Source organism: Zosterops lateralis (assembly GCF_965231275.1).
Source record: "Zosterops lateralis genome assembly, chromosome: 14".
Taxonomy (NCBI): Eukaryota; Metazoa; Chordata; class Aves; order Passeriformes; family Zosteropidae; genus Zosterops; species Zosterops lateralis.
In genome coordinates this window covers 16,219,531-16,241,744 of record NC_139774.1, presented here as the reverse complement: position 1 = coordinate 16,241,744, position 22,214 = coordinate 16,219,531, and the positions used below count along the sequence as shown (strand labels likewise).

At 45.9% G+C, this 22,214-nt stretch overlaps 2 protein-coding genes and 1 long non-coding RNA gene across 3 annotated transcripts; 2 read left to right on the top strand and 1 right to left on the bottom strand.

Moving 5' to 3' along the window:
• Positions 1-3,352: 3,352 nt before the first annotated feature.
• RPL26L1 (ribosomal protein L26 like 1) lies at positions 3,353-7,994 on the top strand. The gene is made up of 4 exons (XM_083872108.1): positions 3,353-3,423; positions 4,207-4,379; positions 5,489-5,629; positions 7,822-7,994. The coding sequence occupies exons 2-4, from the start codon at positions 4,212-4,214 to the stop codon at positions 7,948-7,950; spliced, it is 438 nt and encodes a 145-aa protein (XP_083728234.1). The 5' UTR covers positions 3,353-3,423; positions 4,207-4,211; the 3' UTR covers positions 7,951-7,994.
• A 1,829-nt stretch (positions 7,995-9,823) lies between these two features.
• Positions 9,824-19,705, top strand: ATP6V0E1 (ATPase H+ transporting V0 subunit e1). Its single transcript, XM_083872109.1, has 4 exons — positions 9,824-9,958; positions 11,608-11,655; positions 16,507-16,633; positions 19,188-19,705. The coding sequence occupies exons 1-3, from the start codon at positions 9,855-9,857 to the stop codon at positions 16,598-16,600; spliced, it is 246 nt and encodes an 81-aa protein (XP_083728235.1). The 5' UTR covers positions 9,824-9,854; the 3' UTR covers positions 16,601-16,633; positions 19,188-19,705.
• Positions 19,706-20,840: 1,135 nt separating this feature from the next.
• LOC310915315 lies at positions 20,841-22,213 on the bottom strand. The gene is made up of 2 exons (XR_014591162.1): positions 21,438-22,213; positions 20,841-21,119 (listed from the first exon to the last, which is right to left on the bottom strand). It is a non-coding gene; the product is annotated as an uncharacterized lncRNA (long non-coding RNA).
• Position 22,214: the final 1 nt, after the last annotated feature.

Here is a 22,214-nt window from a genome sequence, read left to right as displayed (position 1 = left end):
CAGGGAAGGTTTTATCCACCAGTTTTATCCACCCACCAAAAAGGAGCAGGCAGCTGCTCTCCCCCTGCCATGCTCTGCCCTGTAGTGACTTCAGACAGCGTTGGAATTTTTTCCCTGTTCTTACTCTGGACTGATTATTCTTACTTTAAGTGTAAACTGGATTGTGTAACTTCCTGTACCCATTCATGTATGGATAGATTTATTTTTTTTTTTACTTTTTTTTTTTTCCCCATTTACAAAAATGAACTTGAAAATGAGATGTTTGTGTTCATTTGGGGTGTGTGTCCGTGTTTGAGAGTGGAACCCTCTGGATGTGGGATTTTCCATGGCAATTGCTTCTCCTGCTGGCTGAAGGATTTCCTCTAATCCACTGTGACCAGCTGAAACTCACAGCTCAAATGTCCTCATTTTTCCTTCTGGATTTGGTGAGACTTTGCTGACAGCTTGGGAACAGTGGATTATAATGATGAGATTTTTAAAATATTTTAGCATCTTCCTTATGCTGAGATTTATCCTGAGCTGGGCAAGGGGAGATCTTTGCAGTACAGTTCATTTTCTGAAATTTCTCCTCTGGAACAATTTTTTTTGACACAAACAAAGGTGGTTGCAGATTCCTTGTGTTCCCTGGTGTGTTATTCCCATCCTTTCCCCCATTCTCTGTCTGTATTAAACTGCCTCCTGTGCAGTCCAGGCCAGTTCTCTAAACCAGACCAGTGAAATTGGTTTGTTTGGGTTTGGTTTCATTTTTTTTTTTAGAAACAACACACTTCAGCGTGGCTCCTCTCTCTGCCAAAATATCCCCTGCAATAAGGTAATAAATCACTTCTTTTTTTTTTTCTTTTCTTTTTTTTTTTTTTTTTTTTTTTTTTTTGCAAGATGTGGAAACCAAATTGTACTGGAGTTCTGGCAGGAGAAACAATCTGTATTTGGTTCTCTAAACTAGGTCTTTTAAATTATTCCCTGTAACTCCAGGCTCCACCCCACGGTGAGAACTTGAGGCAGAGGATGCTTTGCAGTGGTGGAGTTAAAAACTTCCAGCTCTAGGGAAAGTTATTAGGTGTCTTCCAGGCAGTACCTGGACTGCTGAAGAGGATTTTTAAAAAGAAAATAAAATGGAAATGGGGTACAAAAAAATCCAGGAGAGATGCATCTGTGAATGTTTGATCTGATCTCTCAAATTCTTGTGTTTACCTGCGCTGTGAAAAATGAGATCTGCAATGTCAGTGGCCCTGTCTGCCACCAACTCCTGAATATTTCTGATTTCATGTTCTTTCTCTGTGTGACACACGGGCTCTTGGGGCTGGGAATGGCTGGGATGAGTGTCTGCATTAGAAGAGTTGTTTGAATTTGCAGTTTAGGGATGTCAGTGAGGGGTTTCTCCTCAAAATGTGGGAGAGAGGGGCAGCCCTGCCGTGTCTGGTACAGAAATCTTTAAAGCACAAGTCTTATACATTTCTACAGTGGAGACTGTTAAGGAGTTCTGGCATTTTGTCTTTTTAATTTGCAACCTTATGTTAATAAACTATTAGCCTTTTTAGTTCCATAATTAAAAATAATAAAACTCTGACGTGTTTCGATTGGCTTCTTGTTGCACTCCTGTTGCAAAATCAATCCAAAGGGGCATTTTTTTTTTTCTTTAGGTTTTAATTATGATTTCAGTGAGCTGAGTGTTATCACACAGTGAAATCGCTGGGAGCCAGGTCACTGTGGTGAAAGTTAGCACGAGGCTCTTTTGTAATCAGCCCTGAGTCATGTCTGGACATTCTGTGCTCGGTTTTGTACAGAACCAAGTGTCCCAAACTCCTTTTTTTAAGGAAAGGTGAGTGGACTCTGTTTGGGACTTGCTGGGTTTGGCTTTAGTCACTGTGCTCCTTGGTACATGAAATAACCCAATTTTTGTCCCCCCCTTTCCTTTAATGTCCACTTAGTGTTGCTTCATAACTATTTAGAAATAAGTGTCTGAGGCAATTATTAAAGATTAAACAATAAAGGGTTACAAAACAGTGAGTTTGGGCTCAAGATATCTGCACCATCTTAAGAAAACAATTCCCATTATGTTGGTGTGAGCCTTACAAGATCTTTGTGAAGGGACAGATCCTGCCTGTTCCAGTCATTGGAACTCACATTTCCACAAGTGCTCAAAGTCCCTTGCTCTATAAATGAAATAAATAGATATTTCTATAAATAAAGGCTCTGGAGAAGGTGTTGGTCCAAATCCCAGCCTGCTGCAACTCAGTCCCAAAGTTTTCCAGCTTATCTTATTTAAAAAAAAACCAACCAAGCTGTGTCTCAGCCAATTAATTGGTTAATTACTACCAATTTTCATTGAGAATAAATTCATCTGAGTTCTGAAAATGATTACTAGGGCCACATCTACCTGCAAGGGAAATGGTTGGTGCAGATGAGCTGGTTTGCAGGGGCAGAGATGCGGGTGACAGTGACACAGGGCAGGGAATTGGAACAGGGAATTGGTGTCCCTTGGGGCTGAGGGACAGGAGATTGGTGTCACTGGTGTCCCTTTGGGCTGAGGGACATGGGGCTGGTGTCAGTGATGTCCCTTTGGGCTGAGGGACATGGGACTGGTGTCATTAGTGTCCCTTTGGGGCTGAGGGATGTGGGACTGGTGTCACTGGTGTCCCTTGGGGCTGAGGGACATGGGACTGGTGTCAGTGATGTCCCTTTGGGGCTGATGGACATGGGGCCAGTGTCAGTGATGTCCCTTGGGGCTGAGGGACATGGGACTGGTGTCAGTGATGTCCCTTGGGGCTGAGGGACATGGCACTGGTGTCACTGGTGAGCCTTGGGTTTCAGGGACATGGGCTGGGCAGGAGGAATCAGTTTCCACCCTCATTCATGGAGAGGAGGAACTGCTGAATGGCAGGGGAGGAGTGACTGAAGGGGGGGATGCCCAGGTGAGCAGTGGGGACAATGGCCAGGTGGGCTCTGGGGACAATGACCAGGTGGGCTCTGGGGACAACGCCCAGGTGGGCTCTGGGGACAACGCCCAGGTGGCAGCAGCTCTGTACCGGGGACAGTGCCCGAATGGGGACCAGGAGATGGCGCCAGGTCGGTACCGGGGTGTGATGCTCAGGTGGGCACCAGGGATGATGCCCAGATGTGTCCCAGCTGTGTACTGGGGCTCACCGAGCTGTGCCCCGGGTCTGTCCCAGCTGTGTCCCAGGTCTATAAGGCTCTCTCCTAGGTGTGTCCCCGCTCTGTCCCCTCTCTGTCTCCGCTCTATCTCCGCTCTGTCTCGGCTCTATCCCGGGTCTATCCCCGCCCTGTCCCGGGTGTGTCCCCGCTGCAGGTGAGTCCTCCGGCCGCCAGGGGGCGCGCTGTGCGGGCGGTCCCGGCGCTGGCGGAAGCGGAAGCGGAATCGCTCCTGGTTCCTTTTCCGGGCGGGCGGCGCGGCGGCGGCAGCGGGTGAGGCACCGGGAGTTTCTATCCATGACCATCGGGGCCATCCGGGGCCATCTCCGGCCGGCGGGGCCTCCGAGGGGCAGCGGCGGGGAGCGGGAAGGGGCTCGGGTGGCCGGGGGCCGGCCCGGAGCGGCGGGATGGGAGAGCTCGGGCTCCGGGGGGAGCTCGGCCTCCTTCACTCTGTGCTTGCCTGATGCATTATTGGTTAACAGCCCAGCCCGCACGGGAGGTGCCAGTGTGGGCACTTAAGAGTTCGGAAGTTGAGCAAAACCAGCCTTTAATTTAGTTTATCCTTGGTTTAATTTATCCTTTGCTGTCAGGATCGATGGTGTCCTGACAAGAAGTCCTGTAGCCGTAGCAAAGTATCTTGGATTTGCAGATGTGCCACCTGTACGCTCTGGGGAGGAGCGTCACTGGGGGTGCTGGAGCGGGGCAAGCCCATTGATTAAAGGTCTCTAAAAATAGAATTTTTTATAAATGGATATAAATAAGCGTGGTGTGTCTGCAGGGCAGGATCCAGGTGTCCTGCGTGCTGGGAACGGGGAGTTTTGGGAGGGAAGAATGCTCTGATGTGCCCGTGTGTCAATGACAGGGTCATTATCAGTCAGGGCAGAGCCTTCAGCCTCCTTTGGGGTCCGGGATATCAGGGTTTGTTGATCAGTGGTAAGATTAAAAACACTTGAAAAATTGCTTTTTTAAACCCGGCAGACTGTGAGGGATGGAGTGTAGTGTGTGTGTTGTAAGTGCCTCTCCAACTGTTGGAGTTGTGTTTTTTTTTTCCTGCAGCCAAAATGAAGCTCAACCCGTTTGTGACCTCGGACCGCAGCAAGAACCGCAAGCGGCACTTCAACGCCCCCTCCCACATCCGCAGGAAAATCATGTCCTCGCCCCTGTCCAAGGAGCTGCGGCAGAAATACAACGTGCGCTCCATGCCCATCCGCAAGGACGACGAGGTCCAGGTACTGCCCTTGAACACCTCGGATCCTAAAGGGGCCAGACAAAGCCTGGAACACTCCACACTCCGGTCTGGAGCACCAGGAGGGGCTGAGGGAGCAGGGAAAGGGTCTGGAGCCCCAGGAGGGGCTGAGGGAGCTGGGAAGGGGCTGAGCCTGGAGAAAAGGAGGCTCAGGGGGGACCTTGTGGCTCTGCACAAGTCCCTGCCAGGAGGGGACAGCCGGGGGGGTCGGGCTCTGCTCCCAGGGAACAGGGACAGGAGGAGAGGGAACGGCCTCAGGCTGGGCCAGGGGAGGCTCAGGGTGGACAGCAGCAGGAATTTCTCCATGGAAAGGGCGCTCAGGCCTTGGAAGTGCCCAGGGAGGTTTGGAGTGCCCATCCCTGGAGGTGTCACCTGGAGGTGGCACTGAGTGCTCTGGGCTGGGGACCAGGTGGGGATGGGTCATAATTTGGATTTGATGATCTTGGAAGTGTTTTCCAAACCAGCTGATTCTCAGATTCTGTTTTCATGTGCAGCCTATGCAGAAGGGAAGGACAAGACAAACTCACATTGGTGCTGAAGCTTTGCCCTCAGCATGGCAGAAATAATTGAAGTTAATCAAGCCATGATTTGGGCTGTCCAAGTGTTTCTTAAATGCAATTTAGTGACAAGGATGATACCAGGAAGACAAGTGGCAATTTGGCTGCACTTCAGCTACAGGAACTGATCACTAAAACCTTTCAACAAACAAGTACAAAACAAAGAATTATTTCTCTTTTATAGACTGTTTACTACCTGTGATATTTGAAAGATTGGATTAGAAATTAGTCCAGGCTAAGTCGCTTTTTTAGTATAAAACACAATGATAGGGGAAAAATTAGGGGAAAATAAAAATTGAAACCTGGCTGCAAAGCTACAGAGTTCCCTCATGAGGGTTTACTGCGGGAAAAATGGGGGAGAAGAACAATCCTGATGCATTATGTATTCCATGCCAGTGATGCTGAAATTGTCAAATCACTCACATCTTTGGGATTTGTGGGATTTTATCCTGGGTAACTCAGCCAAGGTTTGTGGGGTGGGGTGGCTGTTCAGGGCTGCCCTGGCAGCGTGGCTCAGCCTGTCTTCTGTGTGCAGGTGGTGCGAGGACACTACAAGGGGCAGCAGATCGGGAAGGTGGTGCAGGTGTACAGGAAGAAATACGTCATCTACATCGAGCGCGTGCAGCGGGAGAAGGCCAACGGCACCACCGTGCACGTGGGCATCCACCCCAGCAAGGTAGGGGACACCTGGGGGCTGGCACCTGCCAGTAGGGACACTGGGGCACTCTGGGATTGGGTAGAACTTGTCACCAAGTGGTGGAAATGCACATGGGTCAGGGCAACTCCTCAGAGCAGAGGATGGAGCAGCCGTGGGGGAAGGATCTGGGGGTGCTGGTGGCCAAGAGCTGGAGCTGCCTTGGCCCCCAGGAGCCCCCCATGCCCTGGGCTGATCCCCAGTGGGCAGCAGGAAAGGATTAGGGTTAACATTAGGTTATGGTTAGGTTAGGAAAGGGGTTGGGATTCTGCCTCTGTGCTCAGGTGAGGCCCCACCTGCAGAGCTGCCCCAGCCCTGGGCCCAGCACAGGCAGGACCTGGAGCTGCTGCAGAGAGCCCAGAGGAGGCAGAGGATGGAGCAGCTCTGATGTTCAGCCTGGAGAGGAGAAGCTTTGGGGTGACACAATTGTGGCCTCACAGGGCCTGAAGGAGCTACAAGATGGAGAGAGAATTTTACAATGGCCTGGAGGGATAGGACAAGGAGGAATGGCTTCACACTGACAGCAGGGTTAGATGGGATATTGAGAAGAAATTCTTCCCTGTGAGGGTGGGCAGGCCCTGGCACAGGGTGCCCAGAGAAGCTGTGGCTGCCCCTGGATCCCTGGCAGTGTCCAAGGCCAGGCTGGACAGGGCTTGGAGCAGCCTGGGATAGTGGAAGGTGTGCCTGCCCTGAGCAAGGTGATCTTTAGGTTCCCTCCAGCCCAAACCATTCTGTGAATAAAGGAATGGAGATGCTGCCTCAAGGAAATGTTAAAGAGTGTCATGAGCAGAGATGTGAATTGAAACCAAGAGTCCTTTCTGTTTCTAGGAGTAGAAAGCTGATAGAGACTTGGGAATCTTGCTAAAATACTTCTTTGAAGAGTGATGTTTTCAAAGCACAAAATGGATCACTTAAAACAGTCCTTCATCCTTGCTGTGTGCCACTTGCACTGGATGAGGAGGTGTTGGAGAGGCTTAAATAGATGCTCAGAATTGTGATTATTTTTGCAGGCAATTGTGAACTGAATACTTCTCAATCTGGGTTTAGCCTGAGGTATTTAGAGCCTGGTGAAAACCAGGCAAAGCCTGTTCAGATCATAACAGGAAACATTTCAAACTAAACAAAAGAACTTGCCAGAACCTGGTTTGAAGCAGATGAATTCAGTCTGCTTCAGCCTTGCCATGTGGGCACAAAGATGGAAGTGTTGGTGGAGAAAATCCAGTTGTAACAGGTTTTCTGGTGTAAGAGGTTGGTGTGTTCAGCACAGGGAGGGCAGAATTACTCCAAAACATCACGACTTGTGTGCAGCAACAACATCTGACTGACAAGGTGACATTGTGGTGGAGCCAGTGCATGTATCTGTGTGCTGAGCAGCAGTGAGAGAAACTGGATTTCCTGCTGGTTCTTCACTCTGTGAACATTTCCATTAATTGGGAGCTAGACCTCAATAAAGCTTTGCATAAAGATTCTGGTTATTGAGGCAAAGAGAGCAGAGGAACGTTTTGTTAGGCTTGTAGTGGGCTGTGTGAACAGTTTGTACCTCTCCAGGGCAAAGAGGTGGGAATTACAATTAAGAGAGACCTAAATGCACAAGGAATTAAGGAGAAAATGTGTCTCTATGGATTTTCTAGGATTTGCTTGTTAGTTCTGTTTTCTGAGTAGTGCTTTCAGTAATACCAACACACCAATTTCTTAGTCAGTTTGAGGAGGCAGGAACAGGAATTGCTGGATAAATTCTTGTTGCTGTAGGATACAAAATTAACAACAGGCACACAGTCAGGTCATCAGGGTAAAAAAAGGGAAGTTTATTTTTGTACTTCAGTTTATATAGATTTTGGACAATGACTACAGATTGGAGGGTAACACGTCTCCAACCACACTGGTTAAATTAGAAATCTATTAATTATCCCTCTTCGAGAGAGGAATGAAAACATCACTTTGTCTACATGAAAATCCATGAGAAACAAACATCAGAAGGCTGAAAAAGATCAGAGCAACAAATCCTTCCCTGGGAGGGTGGCGAGGCAAAGGCTGCCCCATCCCTGGGGGTGTCCAAGGCCAGCTTTGGCTGCTGCCTTTGTGCTGGTGGGATCAGCTGTGGCTCAGGTGGGTTTGGTGTTGGTTGCTGCCCTTCCCTGTGGACAGGGATGACAAATTCCCTGTGCTCTGTGCAGGTGGTGATCACCAGGCTAAAGCTGGACAAGGACCGCAAGAAGATCCTGGAGAGGAAAGCCAAGTCCCGCCAGGTGGGCAAGGAGAAGGGCAAGTACAAGGAGGAGACAATCGAGAAGATGCAAGAGTAGATGGTTTCCTGATTGACATCATTAAAAAAACTGATAAAATTCAACCTGTTGTGTGTCTTCTTTCAAAAAACTTGATGTGTCCTGCTCGGCGTTTAAAGATTCTTTCTTGTGTTTTGGCATTGTAAAAAATACACTAAAAAGCTCTTTGTACCTGTTTTAACTGTTAAGAAAAAAGCCTTCCCTGTAAAGAAGTGGTAAAGAACCAACCTAAAAAAGCAGTGTAGTCCTGAAACATCCATCTTAACAGTCATTGTATTTCTGTCTCTTTTTAGATGTGTCCATTTTTTTTTATATATTAACACATTAATTCTGTGCACTGTATATATAATTAATTCAGGTCTTATTAATTAATTATTAATTAAATACTTAATCTAAATAATGGCAGAGTTGGAGGACAAAGGAGTTTATGACCAGTGCTCCAGAGGCAGAGCTGACTGGTTTGGGAAGGGATGGGGTGAAGCAGTCTCAGTGCTGTTGGTGCTGTTCTGGATGAATTTTCTGTGAGAGAAGATCTTTCCTGGCACTTTGTGCCTCCATAATTGAGAGCTTTCTGCAGCGTGTGGAAAGCAGCCCTGCAGTTAAGTGAATTTACTGGCTCAGTGAATGGCCCTCTAATTGCTGGTACAGAGGGAAAGAAATTCATCTGCCTGAACAATAGGATCTAAAAAGAATGCTGGCAGTCGAGGAAAATTGCATTTCAGAAGCCATTCATTGCCCTGACAGTGGAGCTGTGTTAGGGGGACTGAGCGGGTTTCTCTCAGGAAGGCTCAGAGCTTTTGTCCTTCCACCTTGTGTTGCTTAATGTGAAATTTCTTCCCCCTGAGTGGGTGTTTGAGGAATTCTGTGAGGTTTGTTCATTACCGGGACCTTTCCAGGTGCAGAGCTGTTCTGTGGGGTCATGTCCTGCATCCCAATTCTCTGGGGAGCTCAGAGCCAGCTCTTATCAGAGCCAGCAGGAGCTTCGTGTCCCCTCACCCGGCAGCGTGTTGGGGATGGGGAGCTGGGCTGGTGACCCCATGGCAGCCGTGATCCTATGGCAGTCCTGATCACATCCCGGCCCTGATCCCACTCTGGCCCCGATCCCATCCCAGCCCTGATCCCACTCTGGCCTTGATCCTGGCCCTGATCCCATCCCCGATCCTATCCCTGATCTCATCCCATCCCCAATCCCACCTTGGCCCCAATCCCATCCCAGCCCTGATCCCATGGCAGCCGTGATCCTATGGCAGTCCCAATTCCATCCCGGCCCTGATCCCATCCCATCCCAAATCCTATCCCCGATCCCATCCCATCCCCCATCTCATCCTCAATCCCATATCAGCCCTGATCCCATCCCACCCCAGTCGCATCCTCAATCCTATCCTGGCCCTGAGCCCATTGTGCCCCCATCCCATCCTCAATTCTATCCCAGCCCCAATCCCATCCCATCTCCTATCCCAGCCCCGATCCCATCCCTGAAACCATCCCAGCCCTGATCCCATCCCATCCTCCATCCCAGCCCTGATCCCATCCCATCCCCAGTCCTATCCCCCGTCCCTTCCCATCCCCAATCCTATCCCATCCCAGCCCTGATCCCATCCCATGCTCGATCCCATCCCGGCCCCAATCCCAGCCTCGATCCCATCCCATCCCCTATCCCATCCTCAATCCCATCTCAGCCCCGATCCCATCCCATCCTTGATCCCATCCTATCCCCAATCCTATCCCCCATCCCCAATCCCATCTCCCATCCCATCCCTGATCCCATCCCCACTCCCATCACTCGTGCCCCGCGCGCTCCCGCGGTCCATGGCTCCCTCCCCGCGCGCTCCCGCCGGCCCCTGTGACGTGTCGGTCGCTGATTGGCGGGGCCGCGGGCAGGGCGTGGCGGGAAGCACCGCCCCGTCGCCCCTCAGAGCGCGGCCATGGCGTACGGCGGCCTGGCGGTGCCCATCATCGTCATGAGCGTCTTCTGGGGGGTGGTCGGCGGCGTCCTGCCCTGGCTCGTTCCCAAGGGGCCGAACCGCGGGTGAGTGACCGGGGGGCGGCGGGCACCGGGCACCTTCCCTTCCCTTCAATCCCCCGCGGCTGTGTGGGGAGGCCCCGGCGGAGGCGGTGCCGGAGCCCTGAGGCGCCCCGAGGTTTCCCGGGCCCGGGGCCGCCGCAGCCCCGCGGGGTCTCGGCCTGGCCTGGCCGGGGTGGAGCGGAGCAGCCGTCCCTGGGGCTGCCAGAGCCGGGCGATGCCCCTGGAGCCCCTCATGGGGTTTGGTTTCCCCTGAGGCCCTGGCACAGTGTGCCCAGAGAAGCTGTGCCGGCCCCTGGCAGTGCCCAAGGCCGGGCTGGACAGGGCTTGGAGCACCTGGGATAGTGGAAGGTGTCCCTGCCCATGGTAAGGGGTGGAACGATATGGGCTTTAAGGTCTTTTCCCACCCAAACCATTCTGTGAGACCTCTGCAGACCGAACGTCCTGTGCCAAGGTGGTTCATTGTCAGGCGGTGTTTGAGCAACAACTTCCTCTTTCTTCCCTTACTTGACCTTTCCTGACTTACTGCTCTGGTTTCACGCTGGGTGAGACTGGAAAGGCTGCAGCAGTGGATTTCAGCTCTGGGTTAGATGTGTGCTGGTGTTGTAGCTGAGGACAGCAGCAGGATTTCTGAGCTTTTTGAGGTTTTTCCTGCAGTGGTTGTGGCTGCTCAGATTAAAAAACAGACAAGTTTTTGTCTTTCTCTTTTCTCTAGGAGATAATGGCTTCTTAATCTCTCTTCCTCTCTCTGACACTCCCTCTGCTCCACAGGTACCAACTGTCTTTTCTCTCAGTTCTTTATTAAACCCTCAATATTCCTCCAGCTCTGATATTTCCTGCCTCACTTTCAAACCCGATGTGTGTTTTGTGCCTGGAAACGTGTCTGTCCTCACAAATACCTTGGGAAAACGGCCCCCAGGCATGGAAATGTGAGAATTCTGTGCCTCATCAGCTGAAGTCACTGACCCACCATGAGGTTTTGTTGCTCAGCTGGGGAAGGAAATACAGAGATGGAAATGCCTTTTTATAATTTAGAAAAGAACCACTCCACTTTGCCACTGAGCTGCAGAGATCACTGTTAGAAATCCTCATTTCCTCTCCTCCCATGTCAAACCCATCTCTGTGTGTGTGTTTTTAGCTGCAGTTTTACCATTGCCAGTTTCAAGAGCTTGGTTCTTCCTTCTTTTCAGCCTTCCAGTGCTTTCTGACACAGCTGTGTTGCTCCAAGAGAGGAAAATTTCACACCAGAGTTTGAGCTTTTAGTTTGCATTCGGTCTGTAAAACCCCTCATTCGTTACATAAAATTAAAAAGTGACAATTTGACACTAAAATTTTCTTTAAGTGGAGAAAGGGTTTGTTGAGTGGCTCAGTGAAGGACACTGCATCAGAATTTGCTGCTGCTCACAGTGATTTTGTTAAATCCAGCTGTAAACTGGCAGAGCTGTGTCGGTCCTGCAGGTCTGAGCCTCTGCAGTTTACTCAGCTGGAAGAAACCAGAACATTCACGTTGACTCATCTTTCATATGATCAAAGTTAAACTCGTCCTTGTTTGCTGTGTGAGGGTTTTTTTATTCATTTATTTTATTTTTTTCTTTCTCTGTGGAATTTATGGTCACAACACTCCAGCTGATCACATCTCTCCTTCCTCTTGGCAGAGTTATCAACACCATGCTGGTGACCTGTGCTGTTTGCTGCTACCTGTTGTAAGTACAAACAATGTCCTGCCCCTCCTGTTGCAGTCACAAGTTCCTTTTTTTATGGCCTCAGAAAAGTCAGAAGCTTTTTTGAGTGTATCACAGAGATTTAGACACGTTCTTGGAATTCTGAGTTGTAAAAAGACCTTCAGTGTTCTGAAGGGACTTTCCCATTGGAAAATAGTGAATTAAAAAGAACTTGAATTATTCTTGTCCTCTGCATGGACTTCCTATTCCTCCTCTCCAGTTCACTGCCTCATTTGCTCACAAATAAAATGTTACTTGGTAATTCTAAGGTTTTCCTGATTCTTAGGCTTTTTTCTTCTTTTTTTGCCTTTTTCCTTCCCACTTTATATTTAATTCTGAGATCATTCTAATTCAAACCCACTGAACAGTTTTGCTTCTCAGATTCCTTGAATATATTCTCAAAATCTGATTGAGTGGTGGGTGGAAAAGCTGCTGAATGGTGGTGGGGGTTTTTTTTTAGGGAGACTTTGATATATTTAAGAACATTTCTGTTTAAATGCACAGTGTATTTTGAGGCTGCCTCCTTTCTGTAGGAGATTTAGTAGCAATGACAAAGTGATTTGTTGAGAGCTCTTCATATAATGCTTTTTTATCAGGATTTAAGCCAGCTGGAGCTGGAGGCTGCAAGACAAAGCTTGCTTCTGTTTTCTCTCTTTTTAAAGACTGTAGAGACTTATCTTGTAAAAAAAATTAAAAAAAAACCTGCTGTGCAGAAATAAGTTTGAAAGAATTTGTTATGGAGAGCAAAGTGATAAAAGTCTGGCTTGATCTTAAGGGTTAACTTGTTATAAAAATTATTATTTGGAGTTCCATTCAAACCTGAGCAGAATTTGTACTTTATTTTTAACTATTTAGGCATTATTTATGCTATTCAAAGGAATTTAATATGAATATTTAGAGAAATGCATCTCAGTGTTGACATGTTCCAGGAGAGGCCTGTTGGTTTAGACAGGTTTGGTTTAGATTAATGGTTAATATCATTTTATACTCCAAAAAATGTATTTCTATTCAGATTATTTGATATGTGAACTCCTCAGAATTGACTCTTGCTTAACTGTAAAAGTCCAGCAAACTTGGCTCTGTTTTGTATCCACAGAAGTTTTTAAATTTTAAGTTTTGCTGAGTGGATATAGACATTTGAGAATTTGTGCAAGCAGCTTGACTTTGGGATTGAAATTTGGGAATCTCTGAAGGTCCCCTTGCCCTGCACAGGGGATTTGTAGCAGCCCAGTCTCATAAAAGGTCCCAAATGTTTGGCTAAAAAAGGGAAACTTTTTTGGTGATTTTGACTGGTTTGCTGCATTTATGTTACAGTGAATTGGGTGGGTTTTAATTAGGAGGAGGGCTGAGCTTTGTTTTGGTTGTGTTTAAATTCTAAGTTCTCACTTTTTTTTTCTACAGAAATAATGTTCCACTCTTCTAAAAACTTCGAGGTTTAGAGTTTGGTGTTTATTGTTTGAAGGAGAGTTTTCCTTGAAGCAGAGGCCATGGGGCATCTGCAGCATCCTCTGGATTGTGATGTGAAATGTATTTGTTATAGAATTTCTTCACTTTTGGTTGATTCTGTGAACTCTTCAAATGTATTTGACTTGTAGGTTTAGTTGATTATTTTATCTAAGCAGAGCCATTTTAAAGCTTACTGTGATTAAAATGTTTTATAAACTGCTCTTGCATGTCCAGGGGTTCTTTGGTAATTTTGTGGGCTCTAACTTGTTTTCTGAATTTCCTTTGGCTGTCTCCAATTATACTTTGAAAAAAAAAACCAAAAAGGCAAAATCTTAGGATGATTTCCACCCTCAGTAGTTGTACCCAACCACATCAATTGTATTTTTGGTGTCTGCTTGCCAGAATGCAACAAAAAGCAGATTTTTCTCCTCATGTTCCAAGACAGAACTTGCCTCATCACACAGTCTTTCTTTTTTTATTTGCTCATTTATTGTGTATAAAATTGTAGAACAGCTCTGGTTGGAAAGGACCTGAAAGGATGTGGTCCAACTTTTTTCCTTCTGTTTTATTCAAACATATGGAAGTTTATTGTTCTTGTATCCTTTTCCTTTTGGGGGGAGAGGAGGCACTGAAAACATTTAAGACCTTAATTTTGGGTGATTAAAGAAAGAGATGAGTTTTTCATATCAGTCTTGAAGGAAGCCAAATAAATTGTTTTTGGGGATTCTTCATTAGATATATTAGAATTAAAATAATTTCTGCTGTCCCAGGTATTTATGCATCCTTAGCAGTGCTGATGCTTCTCTGCTAGACCTGTTTTTATACTCTTTGAGTTACTTCTCCTTGAAAATAGGAAAAAAAAAACAATTTCCTGTCTTCATCAAACACCACTTGATTGACAGATTGATTTTCACTGAACTGAATTTGAAGTCAATCACATTTCAACTGAAAAGCTGTTTCATCTGTATTTAGATTTACCAGTGATAATTTTGAATAACCATATTGATTACATGGGATTCATTTGGATATTCTTTGGAAGATATTTGCATCTAATTCGTGTACAGATCCTGCACCCAGCAGCCTTTTGGAGAACAAACCATTCCCAGGAACCTCATAAAATCTAAGGCAAAGTCTGAGGAGTTACTGCTGCAGAAATCAGAGGTTATTCCATGTTGTGAGGTACTGTCAGAGTCTAAATCTCTTTCGCTGTGCACAAAGCAGTCCCTGAACACTGTCATCATGTCCTACCAGAGGACAGAGTGCTTGGAAAATGGTATTATCTGCTACTGATTCTAACAGGATTAAAATATGGATGCCCAAATTGACATTTAAACAGAGATAGCAGGACCTTAATTTGTAACACGAGCACAGACAGATGGCAATTGTGGTGGGAAGACCTTTTAAAAAATCTCTCTGGTACAACAGAAGGGACTTTAATTTCCTTGTCTGAGCTGGATAATTAACAGTAAGTGGGATCTGTTAGAATTTAAGGAGCTGTGGGTGGCTGGAATGCCATACCTGCTTTTAGCAGCTCTGGAACATTGCAGCTTGGATACAGAGGTTTGTTTGACTCTGGATTATTGTATAAAGCAGCATCACTTGAGCAAAACACAGGAAAAGCTTTTTCATGACTTACCTTGAATGCAAGTCTAACAACTGCTTTAAATTGCTCAGGAATGTGCTGCTGCCCTAATGCCACCCTGGCTCAGGGCTGGGGTATCCAGCACAACCCCAACAAACACCTTTTGAAACCTCCACGATGCTTTTCCCAAATCCTGGGGACACAGGGTGACATCCTGGATGTGCTCCCAGCTCCTTGAATCCACAGCCACGCTGGGCCTGAGCTCAGGGAGCAGCAAGAGGTGCCTGGAGTTCCTTCCTGCTCTGCAGTGACAAAAGGAATAATGTGCTTTAACAGGCTTTTAGTGTTCTACCCTCCTCCCACTCGTGTTACTTCAGGATGCTGGAGGCAGATGGCACAGTGCTCTTTGGATCTGTCTGTTGGATGGGAAAAATTAACCCTCACTAAAGAAATTCCGGGATCATTTTAACAGCTGATTTGCTTTACCCTTAAGCAGATTTAACACCAAAATACATTGTTGTCACTGCTTTGGACAGCAAAGCAGAAACGTGGCAACCTAAAGTTTTTTTTGGCTGCTCTCAGTGGTGTCTTGCTGATGTTTTAATTCCTTTGTAGAGCCTGCTACGTGTTCCAAGCCTTGATGGGCTGCTGCAGGCTCAGCTCCTTGCTTGAGCTGGAGTTCCACCCTGTGCAAAACTGAAAGGGGCATTGCAAAGAAATATTGGTAAATTTGAGGAGGATTGATGTGTTTTCTTTAAGTCTGTCCCACATCTTTTTACCCTGTGGCTGTTTGCAGGCGTTTTGCAGCCGACCTGCACTTGGTTTGCTGGTCAGAGCATCAAGGTTTGTGTGGAATTTTCCATGACTGCCTAAGCACTCTGATACATTTGTGGCAGCTCCCATTACAAAGCTGCTCTGCTTTTTCTCCTCCTTACAAAGCATTCTAGAAATAGCAGACAGATGAGCCAGTGTGTTCACTAAATGTGTTTATATAGTTAGTATTTAACATAGATTTTAATCTGTGGAAGCATCCATTGCTTCTTCTGACTCTTGTAACATTTAAAAAGCAAATATATCTTTTAACAGTGGAATATTTATTTCTGTTTAGCTTTCCTGGATATTTTCCACGAGCTACATTCCTCTTGTTCTCAGTCCTGGCCGTGGTTTCTGCAGTGTTAGTTTGTGCTCTGCTCTGTGACAAGGCTGCTGTGCTGATGATCTGGGATTTGTGTCATGTCGGGGTTGGCTTTTGGTCTTTTTTTATTCTTTTTTTATCCTTTTGCTTCAGATCCCTGTATCTTGACCTCTGCACCAGGTTTAAATTCACTTTTGTTAAGTCTCTGTATAATGTACCATGTCTGCAAGGGCAGGTTGTCATGCACTGAGAAACAAATGAGAGAGGATGTTACTCAGAGGTTGTTTAAAGGATGCTTCAAAGGCACTGAAAAAAGGTCTGTCTCTTTTATCTTTCCATCTTCTGAGCTCCCAAATACCTGAGTTTCATGTGTCTCAAAACCCTTTCCTGTCAAAAGAGAGGTGTGAGGGCAATGCCATCAGGTGGTTTTGTGTTGCTTTCAGTTGAACAGGACAATCTATTTCAGTTGCAGAGTGATTTGATGCCATAATTTCAATTGCTGCTGTCTGCTCCTTGTGTATGAGCTTGAGTAGAATTTTTATTTGAACCCAGACCTTCCTAAAAATATCCTTTTCTCCTCTGACAGTCCTCACATTTGGACAACCTTCCCCTTGTCACAAGCTGTCATTTGGCTGATCTGTCTCTCTTGGGTTGGGGGGTTGTCTTGCAGTTGGCTGATTGCAATTCTGGCTCAGCTCAACCCTCTCTTTGGGCCGCAGTTAAGCAATGAAACAATTTGGTATCTCAGATATCACTGGCCTTGAGGATGTCTGTGCTGTGCTGCAGTTCATTGACAGGTGAGTATGATCACATTTATTGATATATTTGGTGTGTTAAAGCTTCAGGAGATGTTGAACAGTAATGCCTCAAACTACTGTAGCTCTTCTGGAGGAGAAATCTGTTTTTTTGTAGGCTGCAACAAAACATTTTGGATGTTAGTCTTGATTGGATACATGAAAAGCTTGAGCTGAATTATTGAAGTTATTTTTCTTTCTGTCCTGTTGTGTGGTGCTGTGTTCAGGGTTTGTAAAAACAAAACATTACTTCCAAAATAAATTGATAATTCAACCAGGATGTTTTTTAATAGCTAACATAAGTGGGTTTCCTAATCTTTACCAGTTGTTAAACCTCTCCTCAAGCCTGCTACCATTTCATCTAAGGCCTGTCCTGATTTCCAAGGCAACACAGCATTGCCCTCATTCATCTGGGAAGTTGGACTGGGAGCTGCCATTAGACTGTTTTTTATCTCCTGAGCTCTCACAGCCTGATGGTTTATTTTGTGTTTAATGACAGCCTGTGTGCAGCTTTAATCCCAGGTGAGCCTGCTGGTTGCTCTCTGGGCAGTGCTGCTGGAATGTGGTTCTTGCAGTTCCTGGGCTTTTTGACAGGCCCAGCAAAAATAAAATGTTGTATTAAAAATGCCTTAACGCTGCTGGGCTTGTCCAGGAGGGCAGCATTTGGAATTGAAGCTCCAAATGAAGGAAATGTGGAAACAAGCACCCATGATTATAGTTTTTAAGCTGGTAACTAAATAATTAAACACATATTTTTTGTCCTTGTACAACACAGTCTCAGTTCAGTGCAGCAGGCAGTGACAGTTGATGTCACAGCTCTGTAAAATGCTTTGTGTGAAGAGTCCTGGACATTTGCTGCCCAGTTTCAGAGAAGGCTTCCTGTGGGGTGGGATGTTTTCAGACTGGGCCTCTGTGTGTGTGTCTGCAGCTCTTTTTAAGCACCAGGCAGAAGCTCAAGGTAGACTTGGCCCTGCTTCAACTCCAGGCCTGTAATTAGCTAAGTCAGTCAAGCAGAATTTCCTAGGAGCATTTTCACTGCTTGGGTGCTAACATATAATTAGTTAGCTAAAACAGAGAACAGTGTGTTTTGGTAATGGGCACAAAGATCCCTGAATCCCATAGGATGATTCAGTTGCCTGGGATCTGGAATTGGAGTTATCTGGACATAAAATTTGGGCTTCATGGTCTGTGTGTGGAAACAGGCAGGAGGTGAGACAGAACCTCTGGACTCCTGCTGACAGAATCAGGCCTTTCCCTCCATCTCAGTGAAGGATTTTCCAGAGAACTGCAGTTAAATTTGTACCAGGGTAAAGAGGGAACTTGTGTGTTTGAAGATGACTGCAGAGTTTCTGAGGAGTTGTCATTTTTAAACTTATTAATGGAGCATTTCAGCCCTGCACAGCACATGCTGTTGTGTTACATGAAGGAGTTTGCTTTAACCTTTCATCTGATTTTATTGGCTTGAATTTGGAATAAAATTAAGGTGGTTGTCTCTGAAAAAGAAAGGTTTAGAAAAGTAAAAGCATATAATAATCCTCAAATACCTGTTCTTTGTTGCTTGAAATGTGCTGTCACAGGTCACACCACTGCAGTGTTGTTGGAGAGCCTTTGCAGGGCTGGAGTGCTCCTTGTCCTGTCCTTGCTCTTGTGGAGTTTGTGCCTAGACAGAAGTTCTGAGTGAGATTCCATCTGATAAGAGCTGGGGTATCTCTCTGACACTGCATGGATTCCCACCAGTGTAGCAACCAGTTATTTCTGGAGTTTGAGATGTGCTTTTTCAGCATTCAGGGGACACGTACTATACTTATTTCTGCCTCCTGTTCCTTTCAGTTGAGGTTTGGGTGGATTAGTACAGAAAAATGCGAAGAGAATGAAGTGCTAACTCCCAAAGTAGAAAGATCCTTAAAAATAAGATGATTAAAGCAAACCTATTTTACTTTACCAACTGAGCAGCCTGAAAATGCTCCAGTGAGCTCCTCCTGTTCTGCTGAGGAACTCTGCATATGCTGTCTTGATTGATCTGTGCCAAATTCCACAAGTTTGCTCTGTGTTTTCAGGCAGTCTCCCTCCCATCCAAGGGATGATTTTACAGCACTTCAGTTGATACATCCCCAAGTTAATGGCTTGGATGGCAGCGTGTAAGAGCACACAGAGCTCTGTAGCCCTGCTAAATCTGGGCTGGGGACTCTTCCAAGCTGTGATCCAGCACTGCCTTTTCTCCTCAGCTTGGTGAATTCACAGTCTGTGTTCTCAGAGCAGGAATTGTCTTTGAGCAAGTGGAGAAGGGCTGTCATCCAGCTCACTGGGTGCTGTTACAGCAGTGAAAACATTGGAGGGAAAGAGTTGTTCTACCAGCTTATAATGTAACTAAAACTACTTGCAGTCACTTCAGAAATGAAACTGCCAAGAAAACATCCACACAGATGAATTACCTCCAGTTCTTGACCCATTGCTCAGTGTGTTTGTGGAATGGAAATAGCTGTGGTTGGCTGCCAGGCCTCCAATTAGCAAAGTGTCTCCATGGAAGGGAATAATGAAGTTGCCTCTTGCTTTGCAGGTGAAGAAGAGATGAAAAACTCCTCTGACCCAAAGGTGCCCTTTCCGTAGCTGGGTGGATACGAAGCCTGCAGTAATGCCTTAACCTTTCTAATGTTCTTCAAGTGGCTTCTTCAAAGTCCTGTGCTTTTTTCCTACTATTCCATTTAACAGAGTGCCTAATGCAATTTATACTCCTCTTTGGTACTGTCAATTTTTGACTGTTAACTCCAGATGTGATGAAAATTTCTTATTTTTACGGGTCACGGAATCACATTTCCTGTTCATTTTATCTGTAATAACTCTTCATATTTTCAGGTCTTAGCTTGTCTGTCCTTGTGCTGTTCACCCATGTTCTGTTTGCACTGGACAAAAATGTGTGCAATAAACTGTGTGAGGAGAGGACAAACAGTGATGCCACGTGCTGATGGCAATTCTTTTTTCTTTGTTTGTTTTTTTCAAATGAATTGTATTCTTGAGAAATCTGGCCTTAAATTTCTGGTGCCTAGAAATAAAACTAATCGTCTGCTTGATACAAAATGTTCCCGTGCCATGTTTAACTGTTACTTTTCTGTGGGTTTAATTGGATACTTGAGGTTGAGCTGGGGATATTTAAATGAATGTGGATAAATTGTAATGAAGTTAAATAGTGGGAATAGATGGGATGGAGACCTCCGGGGTAGATGTGTAATAGGATTAAATTTGCAATCTAAAACTGCTGAAAGGTGCAGGAATAAGTGAATGCTTGGCTTGAGAGCCTCTTTTCCAGGAACTTCCCATTGTCTGAGGGGGACTCAGAGTAGCAAAGGTAACAAACGGGGTTAATTTGGATGGAGCCTCCACAGTGGTTGTGTCAGGAGGCTGATTTAATCCCTGGCACATTTGGAGGATATTTATAGGAGCAAATTGAATTGAACAGCAAATGTTCCAGTTGTTACTGACCTGTCCCTTGCATGTGGCATTGCAGACCTGGGAAAGCACAAGGCAAGAGGTTCCTGAGGCTCCTCAGTGGCTGCTGAATTCATGGGACTGGGGATGGATCTGGCCAGTTGTTTGCTGAGGAGCAGCTTCAAAGGATAGAAACGCTGCTTCCTGAGTGTTTCCTGACCTCATGGCCTGATAAATGACAATTATTCCCTTTATTGTTGTGCACAAGGACAGAATGGAGTGGTAAATGTTTTATTTGCTTTTCCCTCTTGGATACCACCATTGACTTGTTCAGTGGGACAGCATTCAATACTACACAGGAAATTCCAAGATCCTGACATGCAACTTGCAGTGATCCAAAACTGGACACAGTGAATTGCAAAAGAAGGAAGAGCGTGCCCATTATTACAAATAAGCATAACAGCTGTTGGGACTGGAATAGTGGATTTTAATTTTTTTTTTTTGTCATGTTACCTTTTAAGAGCTGCATTTTACCATGCAAGATGTTGTACACCATCACGTTACACAGTCTGGAGCAAATAATTCCTAGGAAAATTGAATCCAAGTGATCATATAAAACTTTAGGTTGTTGTTTGATTTTTGAAGTGTGTGGAGAATAAAATATGTTAACACTGTATGAGGAGAGGGAGAGAAATACTTGAAGATATTGCTGACAGATTTAAGAATTTAAAATATATTGATCTGCTTATCATATTTAGCCTAAAGCAAAATATACCCAAAGAAAACATTCAGTGACAAACAGTGCTGTTTATTGTGTTACCACTGTCTTTAACAAGGTTTCTATTTTAGGTTCTAAGCTATCACTTGCTCTAGAAGAGAGAAGTCAAACAATTCCCATGGGGTGTCTCCCTGGTGCTGAATTTAATGGGAAGAGCTGTTCCAAGCCAGGACAAAGAAGCCATAGAGCAATTTTCACCCAGATGCTTCCCAGGAAGACATTCCCCTTTTCCAGAGTGGTTAATATTTCCTCTGAAGCAGATGCCAGGTGGTAGCACGACTGAAGAAGCTGAAAAAAAAAAAAAGTTTTGTGTCTGTTCTGCTGGTTGTTGCGTGGTAGTTGGGGAATGGTCTGCTCCAAGTGTGCCAGGATTTAACACTGCTTGGGATAATTTCTTTTTTTTTTTTGCAGGAAATGAAAACAGAGGGATTCAACCACTGGTGTTTAACTAACAATGCAGAGCATTTATCACACATCCCTCTGGTTTCTGACAGCAGAAGAGAATGCAGAATGTTCAAGTATAAAATAAAGAAGTTTGTGCTTGAAATGGAAAGCTTGTGTTGAAAGATATTTGGATAAAAAATGAGGAAGGTGAAGGGAACTGACTCCATAATCAAGTTGTGAAGACGTTTAAGTCATAAACTCTGGCAATGTGTAGAGCAGAGTTCAGGTCAGGGTCATTTCAGATGCTTGTAACTGCTTTTGTTGAGATGGTTTAGGCAATGCAAATATCTGCATCTCTGCTCCTCACAGGAAATTGTTCTGGAGACTTTATAGAAGTTTACTTTTCCTCTAGTAGAAATCATGGAAGCATTTTACTCCTCTGAAGGGCTGAATTATCAGAGGTGGGTGGTGCTCCCTTGTTTCCAGAATTAAATGTCATGGGTTCTCTGGGGCAAAAAAAAAGAAAAAACGGGGTGAAACGCAGAAACTTATTTAAAGAAGAGAAGGCATTTTTTATAAATAACAAGATAAGAAGAGGTGGGTCTATTTTTTATTAGTAATAATTTCTCCAGATGTGTCTGAAGCAGTCCAGGCCAGCCATCTGTCACTGTGAAAGGTGGTAAGCTGAAGACAGTAGGAAAAATACAGAGTTACAGCTAGAAGATGGACGGATGAGGAAGGTAAGTGCGTGAGCGGGGCCGCAGAGCAGCAGGAGCGGGCTGTGGCTGTGGGGACGCGATCCGGACCCAGCCCGGCCGCAAGACAGGAGGAGCCGCCGTGCTCTGCCCGCGGGCACCCGCCTCCCCGCCTTAAATACCCCCGCGCGCCGCCCCCACGTGACCGGGGCGGCGCCCCGCCATTGGCTGGGCTCAGTCCCCCTTCCCTCCGCCCCCCGCGCGCGCCGCCCCCTCGGGCCACGTGAGGGCCGAGTCACGCGAT

Bases quoted from the DNA above. Each gene is read 5' to 3' on its own strand.
- RPL26L1 (XM_083872108.1), top strand. From the start codon at position 4,212: ATGAAGCTCAACCCGTTTGTGACCTCGGACCGCAGCAAGAACCGCAAG. The intron at 4,380-5,488 runs GTACTGCCCTTG...TTCTGTGTGCAG, and splicing joins GCAAGGACGACGAGGTCCAG to GTGGTGCGAGGACACTACAA. The intron at 5,630-7,821 runs GTAGGGGACACC...TGCTCTGTGCAG, and splicing joins TGGGCATCCACCCCAGCAAG to GTGGTGATCACCAGGCTAAA.
- ATP6V0E1 (XM_083872109.1), top strand. From the start codon at position 9,855: ATGGCGTACGGCGGCCTGGCGGTGCCCATCATCGTCATGAGCGTCTTC. The intron at 9,959-11,607 runs GTGAGTGACCGG...TCCTCTTGGCAG, and splicing joins CCCAAGGGGCCGAACCGCGG to AGTTATCAACACCATGCTGG. The intron at 11,656-16,506 runs GTAAGTACAAAC...GTTGTCTTGCAG, and splicing joins GCTGTTTGCTGCTACCTGTT to TTGGCTGATTGCAATTCTGG.